Source organism: Capricornis sumatraensis, chromosome 14, assembly GCF_032405125.1.
Source record: "Capricornis sumatraensis isolate serow.1 chromosome 14, serow.2, whole genome shotgun sequence".
Taxonomy (NCBI): Eukaryota; Metazoa; Chordata; class Mammalia; order Artiodactyla; family Bovidae; genus Capricornis; species Capricornis sumatraensis.
The window spans coordinates 68,109,288-68,130,263 of NC_091082.1; the positions used below are offsets into that span (position 1 = coordinate 68,109,288).

General features: G+C 39.1%; 1 protein-coding gene across 1 annotated transcript in view; it reads left to right on the forward strand.

The window, feature by feature from the left end:
* The window catches only part of TDRD5 (tudor domain containing 5), a 78,165-nt gene extending 58,584 nt beyond the window's left edge, over window positions 1-19,581 (forward strand). The window contains exons 11-17 of the mRNA XM_068985784.1: window positions 669-869; window positions 1,356-1,514; window positions 5,646-5,810; window positions 8,541-8,723; window positions 9,479-9,622; window positions 13,188-13,383; window positions 19,310-19,581. Coding sequence (XP_068841885.1) covers window positions 669-869; window positions 1,356-1,514; window positions 5,646-5,810; window positions 8,541-8,723; window positions 9,479-9,622; window positions 13,188-13,383; window positions 19,310-19,581 — 1,320 coding nt within the window. The remainder of the gene's footprint in view (window positions 1-668; window positions 870-1,355; window positions 1,515-5,645; window positions 5,811-8,540; window positions 8,724-9,478; window positions 9,623-13,187; window positions 13,384-19,309) is intronic.
* The last annotated feature ends 1,395 nt before the right edge of the window (window positions 19,582-20,976 follow it).

Sequence of the window (20,976 nt, forward strand, 5' to 3'; positions counted from 1 at the left end):
ACCTAGCAGTCTAGAACCATGTTAATTCAAACGAACAACGTGAGGATTTGTGTACCACCCAGCTGATGTGAAAATTGAGCTGCAAATCCATGTGAAGGCTAATTTACTTCTTTTTTTGCCTTATTCTGAGCATGTATCCCTAGGGACTCAATAAACTCCTCTCCACTCTCTCTCATGGGCAGATACTGGCTTGAATTTCTGTCCTCTGACCTGTAAGATCATTGAAACCAAAGTTCAGATTAGCCTGGATTAGCAGATAACCTTAAGGCAAAAATAGTTCCCTTTAATTTTGACCTGACCTGTGTTACTCTTTTGTTAGTTCTCTGATGCTTTTTTGGACATGTTTTAAAAATATTTTATCTAAAATTTTTAGTTCCTGTGGGAGGGTTGGTCCAATAATCTAACTCAGTCATTTCCAAACATGGAAGTTTTTCATCACATTAAGATAAGTTTTCCCCCAAATCCCATTTTCACCATTTTTCCTTTATTCTACCTTTTCTCATCCCCAAATCATAAATATCCTCAAATGTGTTATTCTGGTATTTTCATGGTTTGATTTTTCCACTAAAATCCTTAGTTCATTAGGAATTCACTTGTATTTGTGGTTTGGGTTTTATAATTGGTGTTTGAATCTGTCATCTGAATCTCACATCTTGATTGTATTTCAGGAACATTGGACATCCAGAGCTGTTTTGCAGTTCCAGAAGTTGTGTGGCTTGAAACCATTAGTGGGGGTAGTGGATGAATATGTAGATGGGATCCTGAACATTTTCCTGTGTGACACATCCTCAAATGAAGATGTCTATTTCCACCACGTTTTGAGGACAGAGGGTCATGCTATTGTATGCCGAGAAAATGTCCCTTCTAAGGTGGAGCAGTCTGAATGTATTTTGTAATGTATTTTGTTTAATCTCAACCCTTCAAGGTATGAGAATTTAATACAGAAGGTTATTTGATTGATTCTTTAAGAGACATCTGTGAGATGCCTGGCTTACAGCACTTTCTTAATTTTCTCATGACCACAGAAAACTACATTTGGCTTATTGTCCTTTAGAATGTGAGTGCTTTTATTTTAAATAATGGAGAATTCTGTCTTACCCCCTAGTATTTAATTCTCTGAAGTTTTCTTAGAGAAGAGCAACACTCTCTTATTTTCTAATTATTGATAACAGTGTCTACATCACCATTAATATTGGTGTTGATCATTTTTGTGGCCAGCAAGCACTATCAGTATGGGAAAAATTCTATTAAATTTTAGAAGATAATATATTTCCACAACATTTGAGGATTATGGAGTGCTCTTTCCATTTTTTTCTGAGAAACTAAACTCTTCCTCCTCCTTTTTCTTATCCTAGGGTTTCAGAGACCTCAACCCTTTAGCTTTATACACTAAATCCAGTGTGAGGCCTGAGGACATTGTCCTAAAAGAGCTGGGCTATCATTCCCAGCAGCACTATTTTAATGAAGACCGAGAGATCAGTCCACAGTCAAAAGAGAGTGACTTATATACCCTGGTAAGAGGTTTTTTGCAAATACTGTCATATTCTTTTTATTATTGTTAATATTTAATGCGTACTTACTGTATGCCACATACTATAAAAGGCACTTTTAATATATTATTTAATACTCATAAAATACTTGTGATGTAGTGCTTAGTTGCTCAGTCGTCTCCAGCTCTCTGCGACCCCATGGACTGTATCCCACCAGGCTCCTCTGTCCATGCAGATTCTCCAGGCGGGAATACTGGAGTGGGTTGCCATGCCCTCCTCCAGGGGATCTTCCCAACCCGGGGATCTTCCCAACCCACGGATCAAACCCAGGTCTACCGCATTGCTGGTGGATTCTTTACCATCTGAGCCATCAGGGAAGCCCAAGAATACTGGAGTGGGTAGCCTATCTCTTCTCCAGAGGATCTTCCTGACCCAGGAATTGAACCAGGGTCTCCTGCATTGCAGGCGGATTCTTTACCAGCTGAGCTACCAGGGAAGTTGTAGTGACTATAATTAACCTTATTTTAGCAATGAGGAAACTGAGGCATTTGCAAACCTGGGGAGGTTTGGAAACTACACAGTACTCTCAATAGTTACCTTGTCTCTTATCATTTGCTGGTTTAAACCTTCATTTCAGCCATACTTTTTCCTGCATAATTTCTCTCATATACTGAATTCTGCTGCCACCTTGGTGCAGTTGTGACCTTACCTGCATGGATCCAAATGCTATTTTTTCTTCCCTCTACACACTTCAGATGTTTCTTAAGTGTTCTCATTTCTAACTTTTTCTGTAAACCTTGTGGCAACTCCTACCCACAGTAATAATAATCATATTGTTATGTATTATTCTATACCACAGTTCAGTTGCTCAGTTGTGTCCAACTCTTTGCAACCCCATGGACTGCAGCATGCCAGGCTTTCCTGTCCATCACCAGCTCCCGGAGTTTGTGGAAACTCATGTCCATTGAGTCAGTGATGCCATCCAACCATCTCATCCTCTGTCATCCCCTTCTCCTCCTGCCTTCGATCTTTCCCAGCATCAGGGTCTTTTTAGTTCTTCGCATCGGGTGGCCAAAGTATTGGAGTTTCAGCTTCAGCATCAGTCCTTTCAATGAATATTCAGGACTGATTTTCTTTAGGATGGACTGGTTGGATCTCCTTGCAGTCCAAGGTATTCTCAAGAGTCTTCTCCAACACCACAGTTCAAAAGCATCAATTCTTGGGCACTCATCTTTCTTTATGATCCAACTCTCACATCCATACATGACTACTAGAAAAACCATACCTTTGACTAGACGGACCTTTGTTGGCAAAGTCTCTGCTTTTTAATAGGCTGTCTAGATTGGTCATAGCTTTTCTTCCAAGGAGCAAGTGTCTTTTAATTTCATGACTGCAGTCCCTATCTGCAGTGATTTTGGAGCCCCCCAAAATAAAGTCTCTCACTGTTTCCACTGTTTCCCCATTTATTTGCCATGAAGTGATGGGACCAGATGCCATGATCTTAGTTTTCTGAATGTTGAGTTTTAAGCCAACCTTTTCACTCTCCTCTTTCACTTTCATCAAGAGGCTCTTTAGTTCTTCTTCGCTTTCTGCCATAAATGTAGTGTCATCTGCATATCTGAGGTTATTGATAGTTCTCCTGGCAATCTTGATTCCAGCTTGTGCTTCATCCAGTCCAGCATTTCTCATGATGTACTCTGCATATAAGTTAAATAAGCAGGGTGACAGTATACAGCCTGGACGACAACAAACCAGTCTGTTGTTCCATGTCCAGTTCTAACTGTTGCTTCTTGACCTGCATACAGATATCTTAGGAGGCAGGTCAGGTGGTCTGGTATGCCCATCTCTTGAAGAATTTTCCACAGTTTGTTGTGATCCACACAGTCAGAGGCTTTGGCATAGTCAGTAAAGCAGAAGTAGATGTTTTCCTGGAACTCCCTTGCTTTTTCGATGATCCAGTGGATGTTAGCAATTTGATCTCTGGTTCTTCTGCCTTTTCTAAAACCACCTTGAACATCTGGAAGTTCACAGTTCACATACTGTTGAAGCCTAGCTTGGAGAATTTTGAGCATTACTTTGCTAGCGTGTAAGATGAGTGCAATTGTGTGGTAGTTTGAGCATTCTTTTGCATTGTCTTTCTTTGGGATTGGGATGAAAACTGACCTTTTCTAGTCCTGTGGCCACTGCTGAGTTTTCCAAATTTGCTGGCATATTGAATGCAGCACTTTCACAGCATCATCTTTTAGGATTTGAAATAGCTCCACTGGAATTCCATCACCTCCACTAGCTTTGTTGGTGGTGATGCTTCCTAAGGCCCACCTGACTTCAGACTCTAGGATGTCTGACTCTAGGTGAGTGATCACACCATCATGATAAAAAGATAACAGTGACACTGTACTTGTGCTGTGTGGCAGGCGCTGTTCTAAGTACTTGCACGTACTAGTTAATTAATCTTCACAACCACTTTACCAGGTTATTTCTTTAAGATCCCCATTTTAGATTTATGTAAAGTGACGCACATTAGTGAATAAGTTAAATGACTTTTCAGCAAATGAGCAAATAAATAGACATGTCTTCAAAGTCTCATATTCCTCATGGCAATAAGTACTGAACTAAAAGTATAGGTTGGGTTCAGTTTGAGAGTCCCCAAATTTATTTTTTCTAGACATGACAAAGCTTTATTCTTTGAATAAAATATGAAAATATTGTTTTGTAAGTATGTTTTTTATATATGACTTTTTAAATTATAGGGATAATGTTATTTTGTTAGTGGACTTGCATTATTAGAAAAGATAAAAAGGAAAGGCTATTTTGCTGTACCCCTGAAACTAACACAACATTGTAAATCAATTATATTTTAGTAAAATTTTTTTTCAAAAGACCATTTGACTACTGGGAAATTAACCTACTCTGAAAAATGTGTATGAATGTTTACTGTTGCATATTTCAAGCAATATCAACATTTTAGACTTCATTTCAGTTTAAAGCTAGTTAAAATTAATTGGGCTTGTTTAACCTGTAAAACTTTCTGAAATCTGAATTTTTGTTAGTCCTTATTACTTGGTTACTTGAGTTTTTAGAATATCTTATCATCACTGTGTAGATGTCTTTAAATAATCATAGTTCAGTCCTAAAAATGAAATAAGGCCATCTTTTCTGCAAAGAAATAAGGCCTAAAGCTTCTTTATTGTACCCCAACCTGTATTTTAACGTATCAAGACTCCCACATGCTATATACACACATAAACCTACCTCTATACACTTTGTTGTTGTTTAGTCACTAAGTCGTGTTCAATTCTTTTGTGACCCTGTGGACTATAGCCCCCCAGGCTCCTCTGTCCATGCAGATTCTCCAGGCGGGAATACTGGAGTGGGTTGCCATTTCTTTCTCCAGGGGATCTTCCCAACCCAGGGATCAAACCCATGTCTCCTGCATTGGCAGACGGATTCTTTACTGCTGAGCCAGCAGGGAAGCCCCTCTATACACCTGATTCCCTCTAATCCTTGCTTTTCTTTTAGGCATCCTAACAGTTTGATTTATCTCCTTTATTACATGTTCTCAGACATCTTCCTTCTCCGGTATTATTTTGGTCAATGTGACATCTCTGTATTGGCTCTTCACTGAAGGTTGTGCTGTGATGATCTGATTGTGTATCTTCATGCTATATTTGACTTCTTTTAGAGCTGGGCCCCTGTTGCATTCATCTTTATACCCGCAGAGCTACCCTGTACACATTACATAATATGTACTCAATAATTGTTAACCTCTGTGTGCGTCCTCGTCGTGTCTGACTCTTTGCGACCCAGTGGACTGTAGCCACAGGCTCCTCTGTCCATGGGATTCTCCAGGCAAAAATACTGGAGTGGTTTATCATTTCCTCCTCCAGGGGATCTTCCTGACCCTGGATTGAGCCCATGTCTCTTATGTCTCCTGCATTGGTAGGCAGATTGTTTACCACTTTGCCACCTGGGAAGCCCTTGGCCTGAACTAATTTAATAGGATGGGAATACCTAGGGTCAGTGCCTAAAGTTAGAAAATAATGTTGCATATATATGAACCATAGTGAAAAATTGCCCCCAGAATTTATAGGTGTGTAAATATTGGAAACAGCATTACTATAGAAAATAAAATAATTTCTCTTTCTTATCTGCTAGCAAGATGTTAATGACGAAAAGACTTTAAGTCACCTTAAATCAGTCACCTCAGAGGAGCTATTAAAGGATTCTAAATTAAATTCTTTGGAAATACAAGATAAGAGCTGTGAAGAAGATCCAAAGTGGTCCATCCCAGAGCTAAAGGATCTGAAAGAAGAAAATGAGGTAGGAGAAGGGGATATAGCTTTTTTAAAACGTAATTAATAAATTAATGAGTGAAGGAGACTGAAGTAAAATAGCTCTTTATGCCCTATTCATTGTGGTGCCATCAGAGCATCTCCCACAGATGAATTACAAATTCTTCAGCGATCACCAAGAGCAAAGTTTCAGCAATGTAGCCTTGATCACAAAAAAGAAAAGCCATTATCTGACTTCTGGGCAATTTTTAAGAATTATGCAGTGATTAGAAAGTAGTATTGAGAAATAGTATTAGGAAGACCCATCAAGAAAAATGTTTGACAGCTCTCTTTGGAGGGCATATTTTTAATCAAATGTCCATGTGCTCACAGCTTTCTTAAAACCAAATGTTTATGTACACACAGCTTAGAGTTCCCCATAACCCCTTCCCCTTCATTTCCTATTTCACAGAGCAACCATTTTCATTTCTTTTAACATCTTCTTTTGGAATTTGTCTCTATTTCTTTCATTAACTAGCATGCTTATATTGTTATTTCCTTATTTTTCAGTTTTAAGCATGTATGGCCTTCCCAGCATGAGAGATGAAGGTTTAGTTCTGTTTCATCTCTTGTCCCCTGCCCAGACAAAAGTATCCTTTCTATTCTCTCATCATCTTACTAATATATCAAACTTTCTATTAGATCACCATTCATTGAATATTTTGTTATTGTGACTCTGTAAATGCTATATACAGTCAAGTAATATGTGATGGCAAGTTTTCCTTTCCTGCATAACTTTTATTTTCTCTGGTGTTAATACTGCTTTCTAAGTGAATATACAGTAAACAATTGACTTTGTACTCAGAGTACTGTCCTATCAATTTTAATATGTGTATAGATTTATGTAACCACCACCATAATGAGGATGCAGAATGGTTCCATCATCTGAAAAAACTCCCTGATGCTACTCCTTTATAATCACATCTCCCCAAATCCCTAATCCCCTAGCAAGCATTTATGTTTCCTGTCACCATAGTTTTACCTTTTCAGGACTGTCAATTAAGTGGAACCATGTGATATGTAACTTCCCAATAGAAAACTTGTTTGATTCAGCACAGTACCTTCATTTAAATCATTGCATGTATCAATAGTTCATTTCTGTTGATGATGAGTAGTATGGTGTGGATATACCATAGTTTGTATATCCATGCATCCACTGAAGACATTATGGTTATTTAAAGTATGAATTGATCTTCTGTATTTTGGTATGAATAGATCTTCTGTAAATATTCATGTGTAGGCTTTTTAATAAACATAATCAAGAGTCAGATTGCTGGCTCATGCGGTAAATGAATGTATGCCAAATTTTTCCAGACTGGCTGTACCATTTTGCATTCCTACCAGCAGTATATGAGTTCCGGTTGCTCCATATCTTATCAGCACTTGATATTGTCAGGAATTTTTATTTTTAACCATTTTCATAGGTATGCAGTAGTAGTATCACAGTGTGGTTTTAATCTGCATTTCCCTAATGACTGTGATATTGACTATCTTATCATGTGCTTATTTGCCATCCACATGTATTTCTTGGTGAAATGCCTGTTGCAGTCTTTTGCCCATTTTTTGAATGAGTTGTTATTCTTTATATGTTCTGGATAGCCCCTTGTCAGATTTGTGATTTTCAAATATTTTCTCCCACTTGTAGCTTCATTCTCTTAATGGTGTCTTTCATATAGGAAAGGTTTTTAATTTTGAGAAAGTATATCAGTTGTTTTTTCTTTTATGTACTGTGTTTTCAGTTTCAAAACATCTTGACTTAATTTTAGTATAAGGGGTGAGATTTAGGTTAAGGTTATGGATTTTCAGTGGTTTTAGTGCTATTTGTTGGAAAGACTATGCTTTCTCTATTGAATTTTAAAATATTTTTTGATATCATATCTTACATCTTTTTGTTTTATGTATCTCTTAACTGCTTATTGTAGATACAGACAATTTTACTTTTAACTTTCCTACTAGCTTTATAAGCAGTTGATCTGTTACCTTTACCATATGTTTGCTTTTACACACTGAGATTTTTCTTGTAATTTTTATGTCTAGTTGTGATCTTTTCTGCTTTAATAAGCCCCTTTAACATTTCTTGTAAAACTGATGCTGAACCTTTGTAGACTTTTTGATGATGGTCATTCTGACCAGTGTGATGCCTCACTGCAGTTTTGATTTGCATTTCTCTAATAATGAGCAATGTTGAACATTTTTTCATGTGTTTATTAGCCATATGTCTTGTCTTTTTTGGAGAAATGTCTGTTTAGGTCTTCTGCCCACTTTTTGATGGGGTTGTTTGTTTTTCTGGTATTAAGCCTCATGAGCTGACATTAAATGAGTGGCTCTTGTTTTCACTCTCTTTATACCCTCAATTCCAAAAAACTTCATAGGAGTAATTCCTGAACTTTTGCAGTATTTATGGTATAAGCTTGGGTTGCTTCTCAGATTTTCCTCCTAAAAGCTCAGGATTCCACTTTCTCAGGATTACTTAACAAGTTGTCCCTTGTCTGATTTCCTGTATTCAGAACATAGGTGATGTTTTCCCCTCTTATTTCTCTTTGACTGTAAGTTTATACCTTGAATATATTTTATTTTGGTGCTATGTCTGAAGGGGAGAATGTAATGAATTGTATATTCAAACTGCCATCTTTACCTAGAGTCAGGAAAAATTGTAAAGCTAAATTTCAAAATGTATTCTTATAGGAACAATAAACTAAAGTATTTCTTTGTCGCCTAGGATGAGATCCCCACTGAAATGCCATGCCTGGAGTCAGTAACCATAGGTGATGATATTTGGGATGAGAACTGGTTACCTTTGCAGGCTAAAATGGGAAAAGAAAGCGATGCTGCCTCCCACTTGTTTACCTCAAGCCTTGGTGGAAAGAAACCATATTCATCATGTAAAGAAATACCACAGAAGGTTAGATCCTTGGGAAAACATAAAGAAAATCATTACTCCAAAAAGAACTGTTAATGTAATTGTCGAAGCCTCAGAAAAGCTGCACATTCTGCATTTCATGTGGATTTCTCAGACAGTAATTCAGAAGAATGCATTTCCTAGCCCCTCCCTCCCTGCAAAGAAGACAGTGTTAGGGATGGAGACAAGATGAAACGGGAGAGTAAACCATGGACATATTGTGTCTATCTACCCTATCAGTCATTACAATTTTTGTTTTATCGTTGGCACCTAGTCAGGGTCTTAGAAACTAGAAATAAAGTGTTTTCCCTAATTTAATTTTTGTTGCTCTAACCTTATAATATCTGGATCTGAGTATATTTACTAATATTGGACCCTATATATTCAAATTTTAATTTATTTCCCACTGGCTACAAGAAAGAAGATACATCAACATTAAGATTCTGCTTCTTATTTGTGCCGTTTTAATACTGAATGATTAGAAAAATCATCTAGCCATGAAAAATGTATTGAAGATGATACTACAAACAGAATCATACTTATTTTTATGAGATCTGTGTATTCAAAGGAATTCAGTGTGTTGGGTATGGACCAGGAAAGCAAGAGGGAAAACTCACATTGATATTAGAACGTTAATATCTTTTCTTGTTCAGTTAGTATACACTACCTTCTTGCCTTTACCTTGCCCAAGTTATCCTCCATATGAATCACGTGGCACTATATCTCCGTTTAGTATTGCAGTATTTTTTTCTCTGTAGGATTGGTGTTTTTCTACACCCAAAGATATATGGGATGATTCATGGCAGCCTTCAGGCCTTGTGAATGGAATGAAGGTAGAAGTTCAAATACCAGAAGGACTGGGTGCTCAAGAAAAACATGTTGACACAACCAGGATTCAAAAGGTAAGTGTCTAATGAGTGCTACTGTGACAGGTTTTTTTATGAGGAAGTGCTTTCAGTTTTAGAAGGTGAGATTCTGGTGAATGATCCCTCTCTCAGCATTTGGTAGACTACATATATGTAAAAATGTATGTTTATTTAAAAATTAATTTCAGTTATCTTATTATAGTTATTCATCTCTCCAGAAGAAAATTCTGAGCCTAGCATTAGAAGATTGATCAAACGTTAGGGATAGAGAAAAACAAGTATTTTCAGTTAGCCATACATTTCAAGTTCTGTATCTGCCCAGTCATCTGCCCAATCATTTTTTTTGTTGTTGCTTTAGTGGAAAGAACTAACCCTGGAATAAAATTCATTTGTTTTGTGTTTCTCCAATATCTTATGAGCATCCTGAAAATAGGAGGACAATTTGTGTGAATCATGAAATTTGGCTAATGGTCTCTGTACTTTTGTGCAGTACACTGAAAATGAAGGACTTCATGTCTAGACTTGTTAAAAAAGCAGAGTTGTGGGCAATGAACCTTCTGAGTGATATATTTTCTGCAGAATGTGATTACTTTGCATGAGATTATTGATAAAGTATGCTGTATTACATAAAACAGTCTGTTCTGTAAATGTAGGTTTCTTAAAGCACAGATTTAGCTTTAAGATAAAGTTGTTTGTTTTGTTTATCCATGCATCAGCTGATGAACATTTGAGTTATTTCTGCTTTTCTGCTATTATGAATAATGCTGCTGTGACATGTGTGTATGTGTTTCTACGTGGATGTATGTTTTCAGTTTTCTTAGGTATATACCCGGGAGTTGAATTACTAGGTTCTGTGGTAATAAATCTAGGCTCACTCCCCCAGCCCCCGGTGGCTCAGCAGTAAAGAATACACCTGCAGTGTAGGAGACACAGGAGACGTGAGTTTGATCCTGGGTTGGGAGGATCCCCTGGAGAGAGGAATGGCTACCCCCTCCAATATTCTTGCCTGGGAAATCCCATGGACAGAGGAGCCTGGTGGGCTACAGTCCATAGGGTCATGAAGAGTAGGGCATGACTGAAGCAACTAAGCACACACACACACGGTAACTCTCTGTTTAGTATTTTGAGGAACTGCCAGACTGTTCCAAGCATTTGCACCATTTTATATTCCCATCAGCAATCTAAGAGTGTTTCCATTTGGTCCACATCTTTGTCAACACTTGTTATTATCTAATTTTTAAAGTTATAGCCATCCTAGTGGGCATGAAGTTTTATGTTATTGTGATTTGGGGCTGTGCTTTTGATTACATGTGTTAATGTTTTATAAATCATGAACATATTTCTTGGAAGTTGCCACTAACCTCTGGTTCCATAAGGGTGTATTTTCAGACAGCGGTGAAGGAGTTTTTCATTGATAACTATAGAGCGAGAATCTGGCAGAGCAATGCATCTTGAACTACAGTGTTCATAGTGATCACCTGAGAATCTTGTGAGACTGCAGATTCTGATTGAGCAGATCTGGGCTGGGGACTAAAGTTCTCCATGCCTTACAAGCTTACAGGTGATGCTGATGCTGCTTGGTGATGAATCACACTTTGAACAGCAATGCTCTAAACTGCTCTTAACTTTTCACTTACATGCATAAATTGAACACAGGTACTTGCTTTCATAGTGGCATACAAATTTAGTCGGCATTCACCAATGTTCTTTTCTTTTTTTCAGAGTGAAAAAGTGTCAGAATGCATCTTAAATGTGTTTTAGCAATTTGTCTTTCTTCAGAATCATATTTATCAGGAAAGGAAAAAGATACAGCTTTTAGAAAACTATTTCTGATTTTGACTGAAGGAAATGGTAACCCACTCCAGTATTCTTCCCTGGAGAATTCCATGGATAGAGGAGCCTGGTGGGCTTCAGTCCCTGGGGTTGCAAAGAGTCGGACACGACTGAGCAACTAACACATACTTTCACACACTGCTAAAAATAGGCAGCAGGGCTTAGTGTAAAAAACAATTGCCTTGGAATTCTATAATTTAGAGCTTAATCTTTACCACAAGTTTGAGCAATTTGCCTTTTGGGGCCTTAGTGTATCCATCTGCAAAAACTGATTTTGACTAATGATCTTTCCAGCCATAAAAGCTTATCATATTAATGTTAACTTAATTATCATTGAAGCTTCATTTTAAGAGAGAATAAACTTAAAGGGTAACTAAAGCACACACATGAAGTTGCATAAATTAAGCAAAAATTTGAATCCAGGTCTTTGCTTTCCTGAAGTAGCATATTATATGGTAAGGTAACAACGTGGGCTTTTAGAGATTTCATTTTTGCTGCCCCAAAAGAGAAGCACAGCCATTTGTATATAATGTAATTATATAAGCCATATCCTTGCCAGCCATGTTTAAAAATGAACAAGGTTTTTTCTCATGGAAGAGAAAAGGAAAGCCAACTGATATTGAATGTCTTAACACACCAGTCTAAAGAACATACAAAACTACATTTTCTATTCATATAATTTTTGTTTCAGTTTACTCTAGGCAGATCCCAGACCCTAAGCCACTTATGTGGGTTTATTATGGCAGCTCCTAATGAGGCCTGGGAGTTGGTGATGGACAGGGAGGCCTGGCATGCTGTGATTCATAGGATTGCAAAGAGTCAGACATGACTGAGCAACTGAACTGAACTGAATGAGGCGCACCTAGTTGTGTTAATGCCAGTTACCGTCACTATCTTCTAATGCCAGTTAGAAGATAAATGCTCTGAGTCACCCTAGACTGTAACTATTTCAGCAGTGCTCTGTAGGAAGATATAGGATCTATTGGTTAAACCTTGGCACTTCATTCACTTTAGCCCAAATTGAGGCTTTGTTTGGGAATTCCATCTTTTCCTCTCAAACCTCGGTTTTTAGTACTCCATTTTGTCAGTTCTCCTGAGGTTCATTCCTTTAAAGCTGTTGTGTTCTCCTAGCGTGTTGCTGATGCTGCAGACGCAGTTAATGCCTCCTTCACAGGCACCTACTGGCCAGGTTCTGTTTCCCTAGCTGAAAACCATGAGCTCTTCAGGGACAGGGATCGTATCTACTGAGGTGGTGTGATGGAGCAGGGAGTGCATAGGCGAGCCTGAGTTTGGATCTCTGTCTTGTCCCTTACTGGTTGACACTGGATAACTTGCTCCGCCTCTTGCGAAAAGCATTCTGCTAAGTGAATAAGATGCCATACAGAAGACCCAATGACACCTAAACTAGAACAACGTTTGGATGTTTCAGTGAAGAAACATGTGCCAGCAGCCTGGCACTGTGCCTGACACTGAGTGCTCAGTGAATGTTATTTCTCTCCTCCTGCCATTTTTCCCTGGCTATGCATAGCAGTCCTGAGTACCAGGTTTGCTCATAATACGTGTTCAATAAACACTTCTTAAACTCATGGTCCCTCAGTTAGAGAAGGACTTGTTTTCCAGAGAGTATCTAGACTCTGAAAAGTAGGGAGTTTTATTTATGATATGAAAATATTCTTTTGTATATAAGGGAGGAAACAAAATAGACAGTTCTTACGGTTAAATTAACAGTGACTTTTCATGCTTTTGCCCCATTTCCCCCATTCTGTAGCAATCAAATGTCAAGAGTGCCTCAGATTCTCCCATGTTGCCCAAACTGGAGGAGTTCTACATCTCTTTAATCCAGTCACAGCAGTCAGCAGAAGGCGGCCAGTTTGAGCCTAGCAACACTCAGACTCCACCAAAGCAAATTCAGCTGTCCTCACCTCCCGCATTGGTCAGTTGTGGGTCAGGTAGGTTGACAGACAGTGGACAGATGCAGTGGTTGGCCATGTTGCTGAAAACCTTGATTTATATTTTTCAGAACATAACTTGAAAAATTATAAACACTAGCATTTGTCTCAAGTCCTCGTGTTATTTTTGGACTTAGTTCTTCCTTTTTACTTTGCCACTTTTCTTGTTTTCTGCAGTTTGGGGAGATGATCAGGTTTATGCACTTTAAAGTTTGCCAGTTTTTAAGTATGAAATTCTGTGAGTTCTGACAGATGTGTACAGTCCTGTAGGCAGCACTACAATTATGATAATAGAACATTTTTGTCACTCTGAAAAGCTTCATGTGTCTTTGCAGTCATTCCCTCTTACTCCCCGTCTCATTGGCTTTCTAGAATTTCATATAAAGGAAATCATAGTATGTAGTTTTTATGGCTGACTTCTTTCAATATTTAGCACAGTGTTTTAGAGATTCATCTATGTTGTTGCCAATGTCTAATGTTTTTTCTTATTTATTGCTGAGTAGTACACAGTCGGAGAAGGCAGTGGCACCCCACTCCAGTACTCTTGCCTGGAAAATCCCATAGATGGAGGAGCCTGGTGGGCTGCAGTCCACGGGGTCGCTAAGAGTGGGCACGACTGAGCAACTTCACTTTCACTTTCATGCATTGAAGAAGGCAGCAGCACCCCACTCCAGTATTCTTGCCTGGAGAATCCCAGAGACAGAGGAGCCTGGTGGGCTGCCGTCTATGGGGACGCACAGAGTCAGACACGACTGAAGCGACTTAGCAGTAGCAGCAGTACACAGTAGTAGGGACATACACCAGTTTATCTGTTCAACAGATGATGGATTATTTCCAGATTTGGGTCATGAATAAAACTGCTGTGAATGTTCAGCTCTTTGTGTAGACATGTATTTTTTATTTCTGTTCATTAAGTACCTAGGAGTGGAATTGCTGGGTCATATGCTGACTGCATGTTTAGCTTTTTAAGAACTGTCAAAATGTTTTCCAAAATGACTGTGCCATTTGGTAATTCACATCCGCAATGTCCTTGATCCAGCGGATGTTGGCAATTTGATCTCTGGTTCCTCTGCCTTTTCTAAAACCAGCTTGAACATCAGGGAGTTCACGGTTCACGTATTGCTGAAGCCTGGCTTGGAGAATTTTGAGCATTACTTTGCTAGCATGTGAGATGAGTGCAATTGTGTGGTAGTTTGAGCATTCTTGGACATTGCCTTTCTTTGGAATTGGGATGAAAACTGACCTTTTCCAGTCCTGTGGCCACTGCTGAGTTTTCCAAATTTGCTGGCATATTGAGTGCAGCACTTTCACAGCATCATCTTTCAGGATTTGAAATAGCTCCACTGGAATTCCATCACCTCCACTAGCTTTGTTCATAGTGATGCTTTCTAAGGCCCACTTGACTTCACATTCCAAGGTGTCTGGCTCTAGATTAGTGATCACATCATCATGATTATCTGGGTCATGAAGATCTTTTTTGTACAGTTCTTCCGTGTATTCTTGCCACCTCTTCTTAATATCTTCTGCTTCTGTTAGGTCCAGACCATATCTGTCCTTTATCGAGCCCATCTTTGCGTGAAATCACTGCAGGTGGTGACTGCAGCCATGAAATTAAAAAACGCTTACTCCTTGGAAGAAAAGTTATGACCAACCTAGATAGTATATTCAAAAGCAGAGACATTACTTTGCCAACTAAGGTCCATCAAGGCTATGGTTTTTCCTGTGATCATGTATGGATGTGAGAGTTGGACTGTGAAGAAGGCTGAGCGCCGAAGAATTGATGCGTTTGAATTGTGGTGTTGGAGAAGACTCTTGAGGGTCCCTTGGACTGCAAGGAGATCCAACCAGTCCATTCTGAAGGAGATCAACCCTGGGTGTTCTTTGGAAGGAATGATGCTAAAGCTGAAGCTCCAGTACTTTGGCCACCCCATGCAAAGAGTTGACTCATTGGAAAAGACTCTGATGCTGGGAGAGATTGCGGGCAGGAGGAGAAGGGGACGACCCAGGATGAGATGGCTGGATGGCATCACGGACTCGATGGACGTGAGTCTGAGTGAGCTCCGGGAGATGGTGATGGACAGGGAGGCCTGGTGTGCTGCGATTCATGGGGTCACAAAGAGTCGGACACGACTGAGCGACTGAACTGAACTGAATGTCCTTGATTGTTGATTGCTTTATATTCATGCCAACATACTATATCTCCAATCTTTAAAATTTTCCCATTTTAGTGGATGTGTAGTGGTATCTTATTGTGGTTTTAATTTACACTTCCCTATTTACCAGTGAAATTGACTGTGTTTTCCTGTGTTTATGTGCCATTTGAATTACCTGTTCAAGTATTTATGCATTTCTATTGGATTATGTGTTTATTGGCTTGTAAAAATTCTTCATTCTAGACACAAAACCTTTGTCAGATGCTTATATTGCAAATATTTCCAGGTATACGGCCTGCGTTTTCATTTCCTTAATAGTGTTCTTGGAAGAGCAAGTTTTCCTTTTGATAAAATCAGATTTGTTAATTATTTTTTCTTTATGGTTTGAAGTTTTTCTATCCTATTTAGAAATTTTCCTAACTCAAATAATTAAGACTTTCTCTTACAAAAGTTCTGTAGTTTTAGGTCTTACATTAGGTCTGTGATCCAGTTGTTAATTTTTGTATGTGATGTGGTGTAAGGATCAATGTTTATTTTGATTGCATATAAATATTCAATTGTTCCAGTATGATTTATTGAAAAGGCAGTTCTTGCTCCATTTAACTGCCTTGATGTCTTTGTCAAAAGCCAGTAAGTTGTGTATGTGAGGGTCTATTTCTTGACTTTAATTATGTTCTCCTGCGATTATGTCTGCCTTTATACCCCTGTCTTGATTTCTGTGGCTTTATAATAAGTCTTGAAGTGATACAGATTTGTTCATTTTTTTAAAAATTGCTTTGGCTATTCCAGGTCATTTTCCATATGAATTTTAGGATTAACTTAATTTCTACAGAAAGCCTGCTAAAATCTTTATTGAGATTAAAAAAAAAAACTCTAGATTAATTTGGGGAGAGGTGACGTGTTAACAGTATTGAGTTTTCTTATCTGTGAGCATAATATAACCTTTTCTTGTTCTGTGCTTAATATATTATTTTCCTGTCTGGTGTATTTTTCATCTCAGAAGTTCAATTTATAACCTGTAGGGTTTTTTTTTTTTTTTTTTTTTTAGGTATCTTCCCTCTTTCTCCTCTGCGTACTCATCATTCACTTCTTGAATACTTTGAGTGTTCTTGTGACAGCTGTTTGAACACCCTTATCTTGTGATTCAAGCATATGTATCATTTCTGCATTCTGTCATCTGTCATTTCTGAACTGGCTTCTACTGAATGGTTTTTATCTTGATCACAAGTCACATTTTTCTATTTTTTTGCACATCTGATAGTTTTTTTATTAGATGGCAGGTACCGAATTACACGTTGTTGACTGAATGACTGAATCTCTTTTTCTTCTCTCTTTCCTTCCTTTCTTCCCTCCCTCCCTGCTGTCTATATAGTATCTGTCTATCGTTTGGGGGTAAATTATCTGAAATAGATTTGATCATTTCTGCATTTATTTTAGATTTCATTAGGCTAATTAGAAAAGCCTTTAGTCTGTGGGCCCGGCTAGGCAGTACCTTTCTGAGGGTGTTGATGGGACTTGGTGTCCTGCAGGTGTCTTTACACTGTAGCTGGTGGGAACACAAAATGTTTTGCCCCAGCATAAACTTTAGTGATTGTTCTGCCTACTCCTTTCAAATAGGTCTTCTCCCTGGCCTTGGTGGTTTTCTCAGGCATGAGCCAGATTACTCCCCAGCCTCAGGCTGGAGGGGCCTCTCTGCAGGCCTCCAGCTGCTTCTTTCCCTACAGCTAGCTGCCTTTGCACTTGTACTCCCCCCGCCAATTCCAGCCACCTTGGTTGTTGTTTAATCACCAAGTCGTGTCTGACTCTTTGCGACCCCAAGGACTATAGTCCTTCAAGCTCCTCTGTCGTTGGCCTTCTTGAATTCCAAGCTCTGTCTTAGTGCAGTGAGACCTCCAGGCTCAGTGTGGACTCTCCCTCCTTGTACTTCAGCCTGGACTTTATCTTGACAGTGAACTCAGGCACTCATAAAGCTTACTCCATTTGTTTCCCATTTCTCAGGGATTGCTGTCATGTAAGCTTGTTGGTAATGGCAACCCACTCCAGTACTCTTGCCTGGAAAATCCCATAGATGGAGGAGCCTGGTAGGCTGCAGTCCATAGGGTTGCTAAGAGTTGGACACGACTGAGCGACTTCACTTTAACTTTTCACTTTCATGCATTGGAGAAGGAAATGGCAACCCCCTCCAGTGTTCTTGCCTGGAGAATCCCAGGGACAGGGGATCCTGGTGGGCTGCTGTCTGTGGGGTCGCACAGAGTCAGACACAACTGAAGCGACTTAGCAGCAGCAGCAGCAGCAAGCTTGTTGGTCAATGTCTGAGAGCTGTTGTTTTATTTATTTTGTCCAGTTTTCTAGTTGTTTAAAGCAAGAGATATTGTTTTTCAATCCCTGTTAAATTAGCATCATGTCTGGAAGCTGAAGTTTTGTTGCACTCCTAAATTCTTTCATGTGTCCCTGCTTTCATATTTTTATACCTTTTAAAATCTGAACTCATCAACAGCTGCATGTAAAACCCATTATTTCACTAGGATTCACCAACTCTTTTTCACTCCAGTGGGCATTAATGATAGTCTTGTGTTCAGAGTTTTACTTTTTAGAATACCCTGTCAAATTCTCCTTAATTTATCACAAACGTATGGCACATATATCACACGCCTAGTGCACTAGATGTTAAAGATAGAAAGATGGATAGGATATTAGATTGTGCCTGCTTTTTCTGAGTTTTTTTTTTTTGAAGTCTGTAATTTTAGGGTCTAGAGCAGTGCTTTTCAGAATGTAGTCAGCATACCAGCACTTGTCTATGAAGCATTTGTGATAATGGACACCACAGTAGCACTTCACTTAGCTCACCTAGATTTTTTTTTTTCCTAAAGCAGGACTTTCTTGAAGGAAGCAGTGTGTTGGCTTAGGTGCTGGCACCAGCTCCTCCCATCGCAGGCAGGTAACAAACAGTTCACAGACCAGCTCCTTCAGTAGCCCTGGTGCAGAGTACACACGTGAGGTGCCTCGTAACCTCCTCTTTGCTCTTAAGACCTCTTGGCATTGAAGTTCCCAGCAATTTGTCTCATGGAAAAGACCCTTCTTCTTAGTTAAACTAATTCCCAAGGAATTCTTTTTATGGCTGATAACTGTTTTTTGGAATTTCTTAGCAAACACAGTCTTGTTCAGTTTTGTTTTTACATCAGCAGATGTGGAATTGGAATGACTTGGGCAATAGAGAAGGCCTATGGGACACTATTTTGCTCACTGCTGGAAGGAAATAGGAGAGCCTAAGGATTCTTTCTTGGAATTGGAATTATATTCAGTTTATTTTTATGATGTCCTAGAAAGAGATCTCCCCTTCCTGTTCACAAGTACATGTTTTTCCTCTCATCTTTGACCTCACTTGACCTTCCTCCTCCTCTGATCTCACACTGACAAGAATTTATCTCAATGCATGATCCCCCCATCCTCATTTCCTTTCCATTGTTGACTGGTTTCTGAGCTTCATTCTCTCTTGATTTGCTATTGGTAATTTTACCACCTAACCTTAAGATGGGGTTTCCTTGGTGGCTCAGTGGTAAAGGGTCTGCCTGCCAATGCAGGAGACGTGGGTCCAATTCCTGGGTCAGAAAGATCCCCTTGAGAAGGAAGTGGCTACCCTCTCCTGGAAAATCGCTTGGACAAAGGAGCCTGGTGGGTTACAGTCCATGGGATTGCAAAAGAGTCAGATGACTTAGCAATTCAACAATGACAACAACAACAGATCTGTAAAGATGTAGAACAGGAGAGTGTGAGGACCCCCTGAAGAGACCTTTGTTTTCTTTCTTTTTCAGTGGAAGGCTCCCCAGAGAGCCTAGAGAACGAAGATTTTTCTAGTAGCTCTGCTATTACAGTGTTCAAAGATACAAGTCAGGGAGCCGTGGACCAGCTCTCTTTGATTTTGTCTCCTGAGCACCAGATTTCTCAGAAGTTCTACATTCCTCGAAGCACAGCCACTGCTGCCTTAGGAGCTGCCGCAAGGCTCGCCACATCCAAGAGCCTCCTGCACTGGTACCCCAGTGTGAAAAAGATGGAAACATGAGGGCGGTGGGGAGGAAAAAGTCAACCAGAGGCTTAGGGCGTGATGCCTTCCCAAGTCAAACCAAGAAGGAGGTATTGAGACAAAAACAGTATTTTGTTGACAAAGTTTCAAGACGAAGTTGGTGCCTTTGTCTTTCTGTGCAACTTTTTGTTAGCTTTATTATGCTCACAGTCCCCTTTGTTGTTTAAATATTGATTTCTAACATTCATTATCATTTTCATTGATGTTTATTTTTCTTAGAGTTTTGTTCACCTTTGTTCAATGTAGAAGTTTAAAGGACTTTTTAGTTTGTGTTTCTATAAATGTTTTTCTTGTATATATCATGACTGATAAATGTAAGCTGAAAAACTAATGTTTTGTGATCCATACTTAGCAAAAAATTGTCGCAGCTGTCTCCAGAGAGAGGATGTCTGACTTTTAAGGCTGCTTTTCCTCGTTTGAAAACTTCTATACCATAGAGAGAATCTACGGCTCCAATCTTTGCTGTCATTAATTCTTTGAAATACTAGTATCACTAAGAAAATCCACACCATGAATCTTTGCTCATTAAAAAAAAAAAAGATGAAGCTATCTTTCAGTGTAGGCAGTTTCACTTAACAAGAAAATTAGAGACCAGTTGTTGAAACTGAGCTGAGCCATCTCTGCAGTCATCATAGTTCTCTGGAGCCTTAATGTAACAGTAGCTAAACAGTGGTATTGTTTAAGCATTTATAGAGCACTTGTGAAACACTCAGTCATGTCTAACTCTTTGTGACCCCATGGACTGTATAGCCTGCCAGGCTCCTCTGTCCATGGAATTCTCCAGGCAAGAATACTAAAGTGGATGGCCGTTTGTCCGGGGATCTTCCCAACCCAGGGATCAAACCCAGGTCTCCCTCACTGCAGGCAGATTCTCTACCATCTGAGCCACCAGGGAAGCCTGCGTCATAGAGCATGATTTATTATAGGAAATTCTGTTTAGCTGATAGCGTAAACCATCAGGAGAAAAGACTGAAAGGTGAAATTAAAGAATGTGAATGATACCAAATTCTTTGTGGTAAAATATAAGACTTATCTCCAAATTTTAAAAAAATCCAATACAGAAGCATTTCTTAGTGATAAATCAGAGAAGGAGGTGTGAATTACTGGTCTGCTGCATATGACTAGATCCTCACCCTTCTAGCCCCTCTTCTAAAGCCTCCTGCTTTGACATTAAGTGGGAGAGCTGGCTCCTAGTTCCTTTCTTTCCTCCTACAATAAGGATTGTCTCCTCTGTTCTGCTCAGTTAGTTAGTCAGCAAAATGTCTACTGAGGAAGGGGGTGAAATGAAAGTAAATATCAGAGTACATTTAAATGTAGAGTATTAATGGTTAAAACTTCTATCTTAGGATGAAGTGATCGTGAAACAAACCCAAA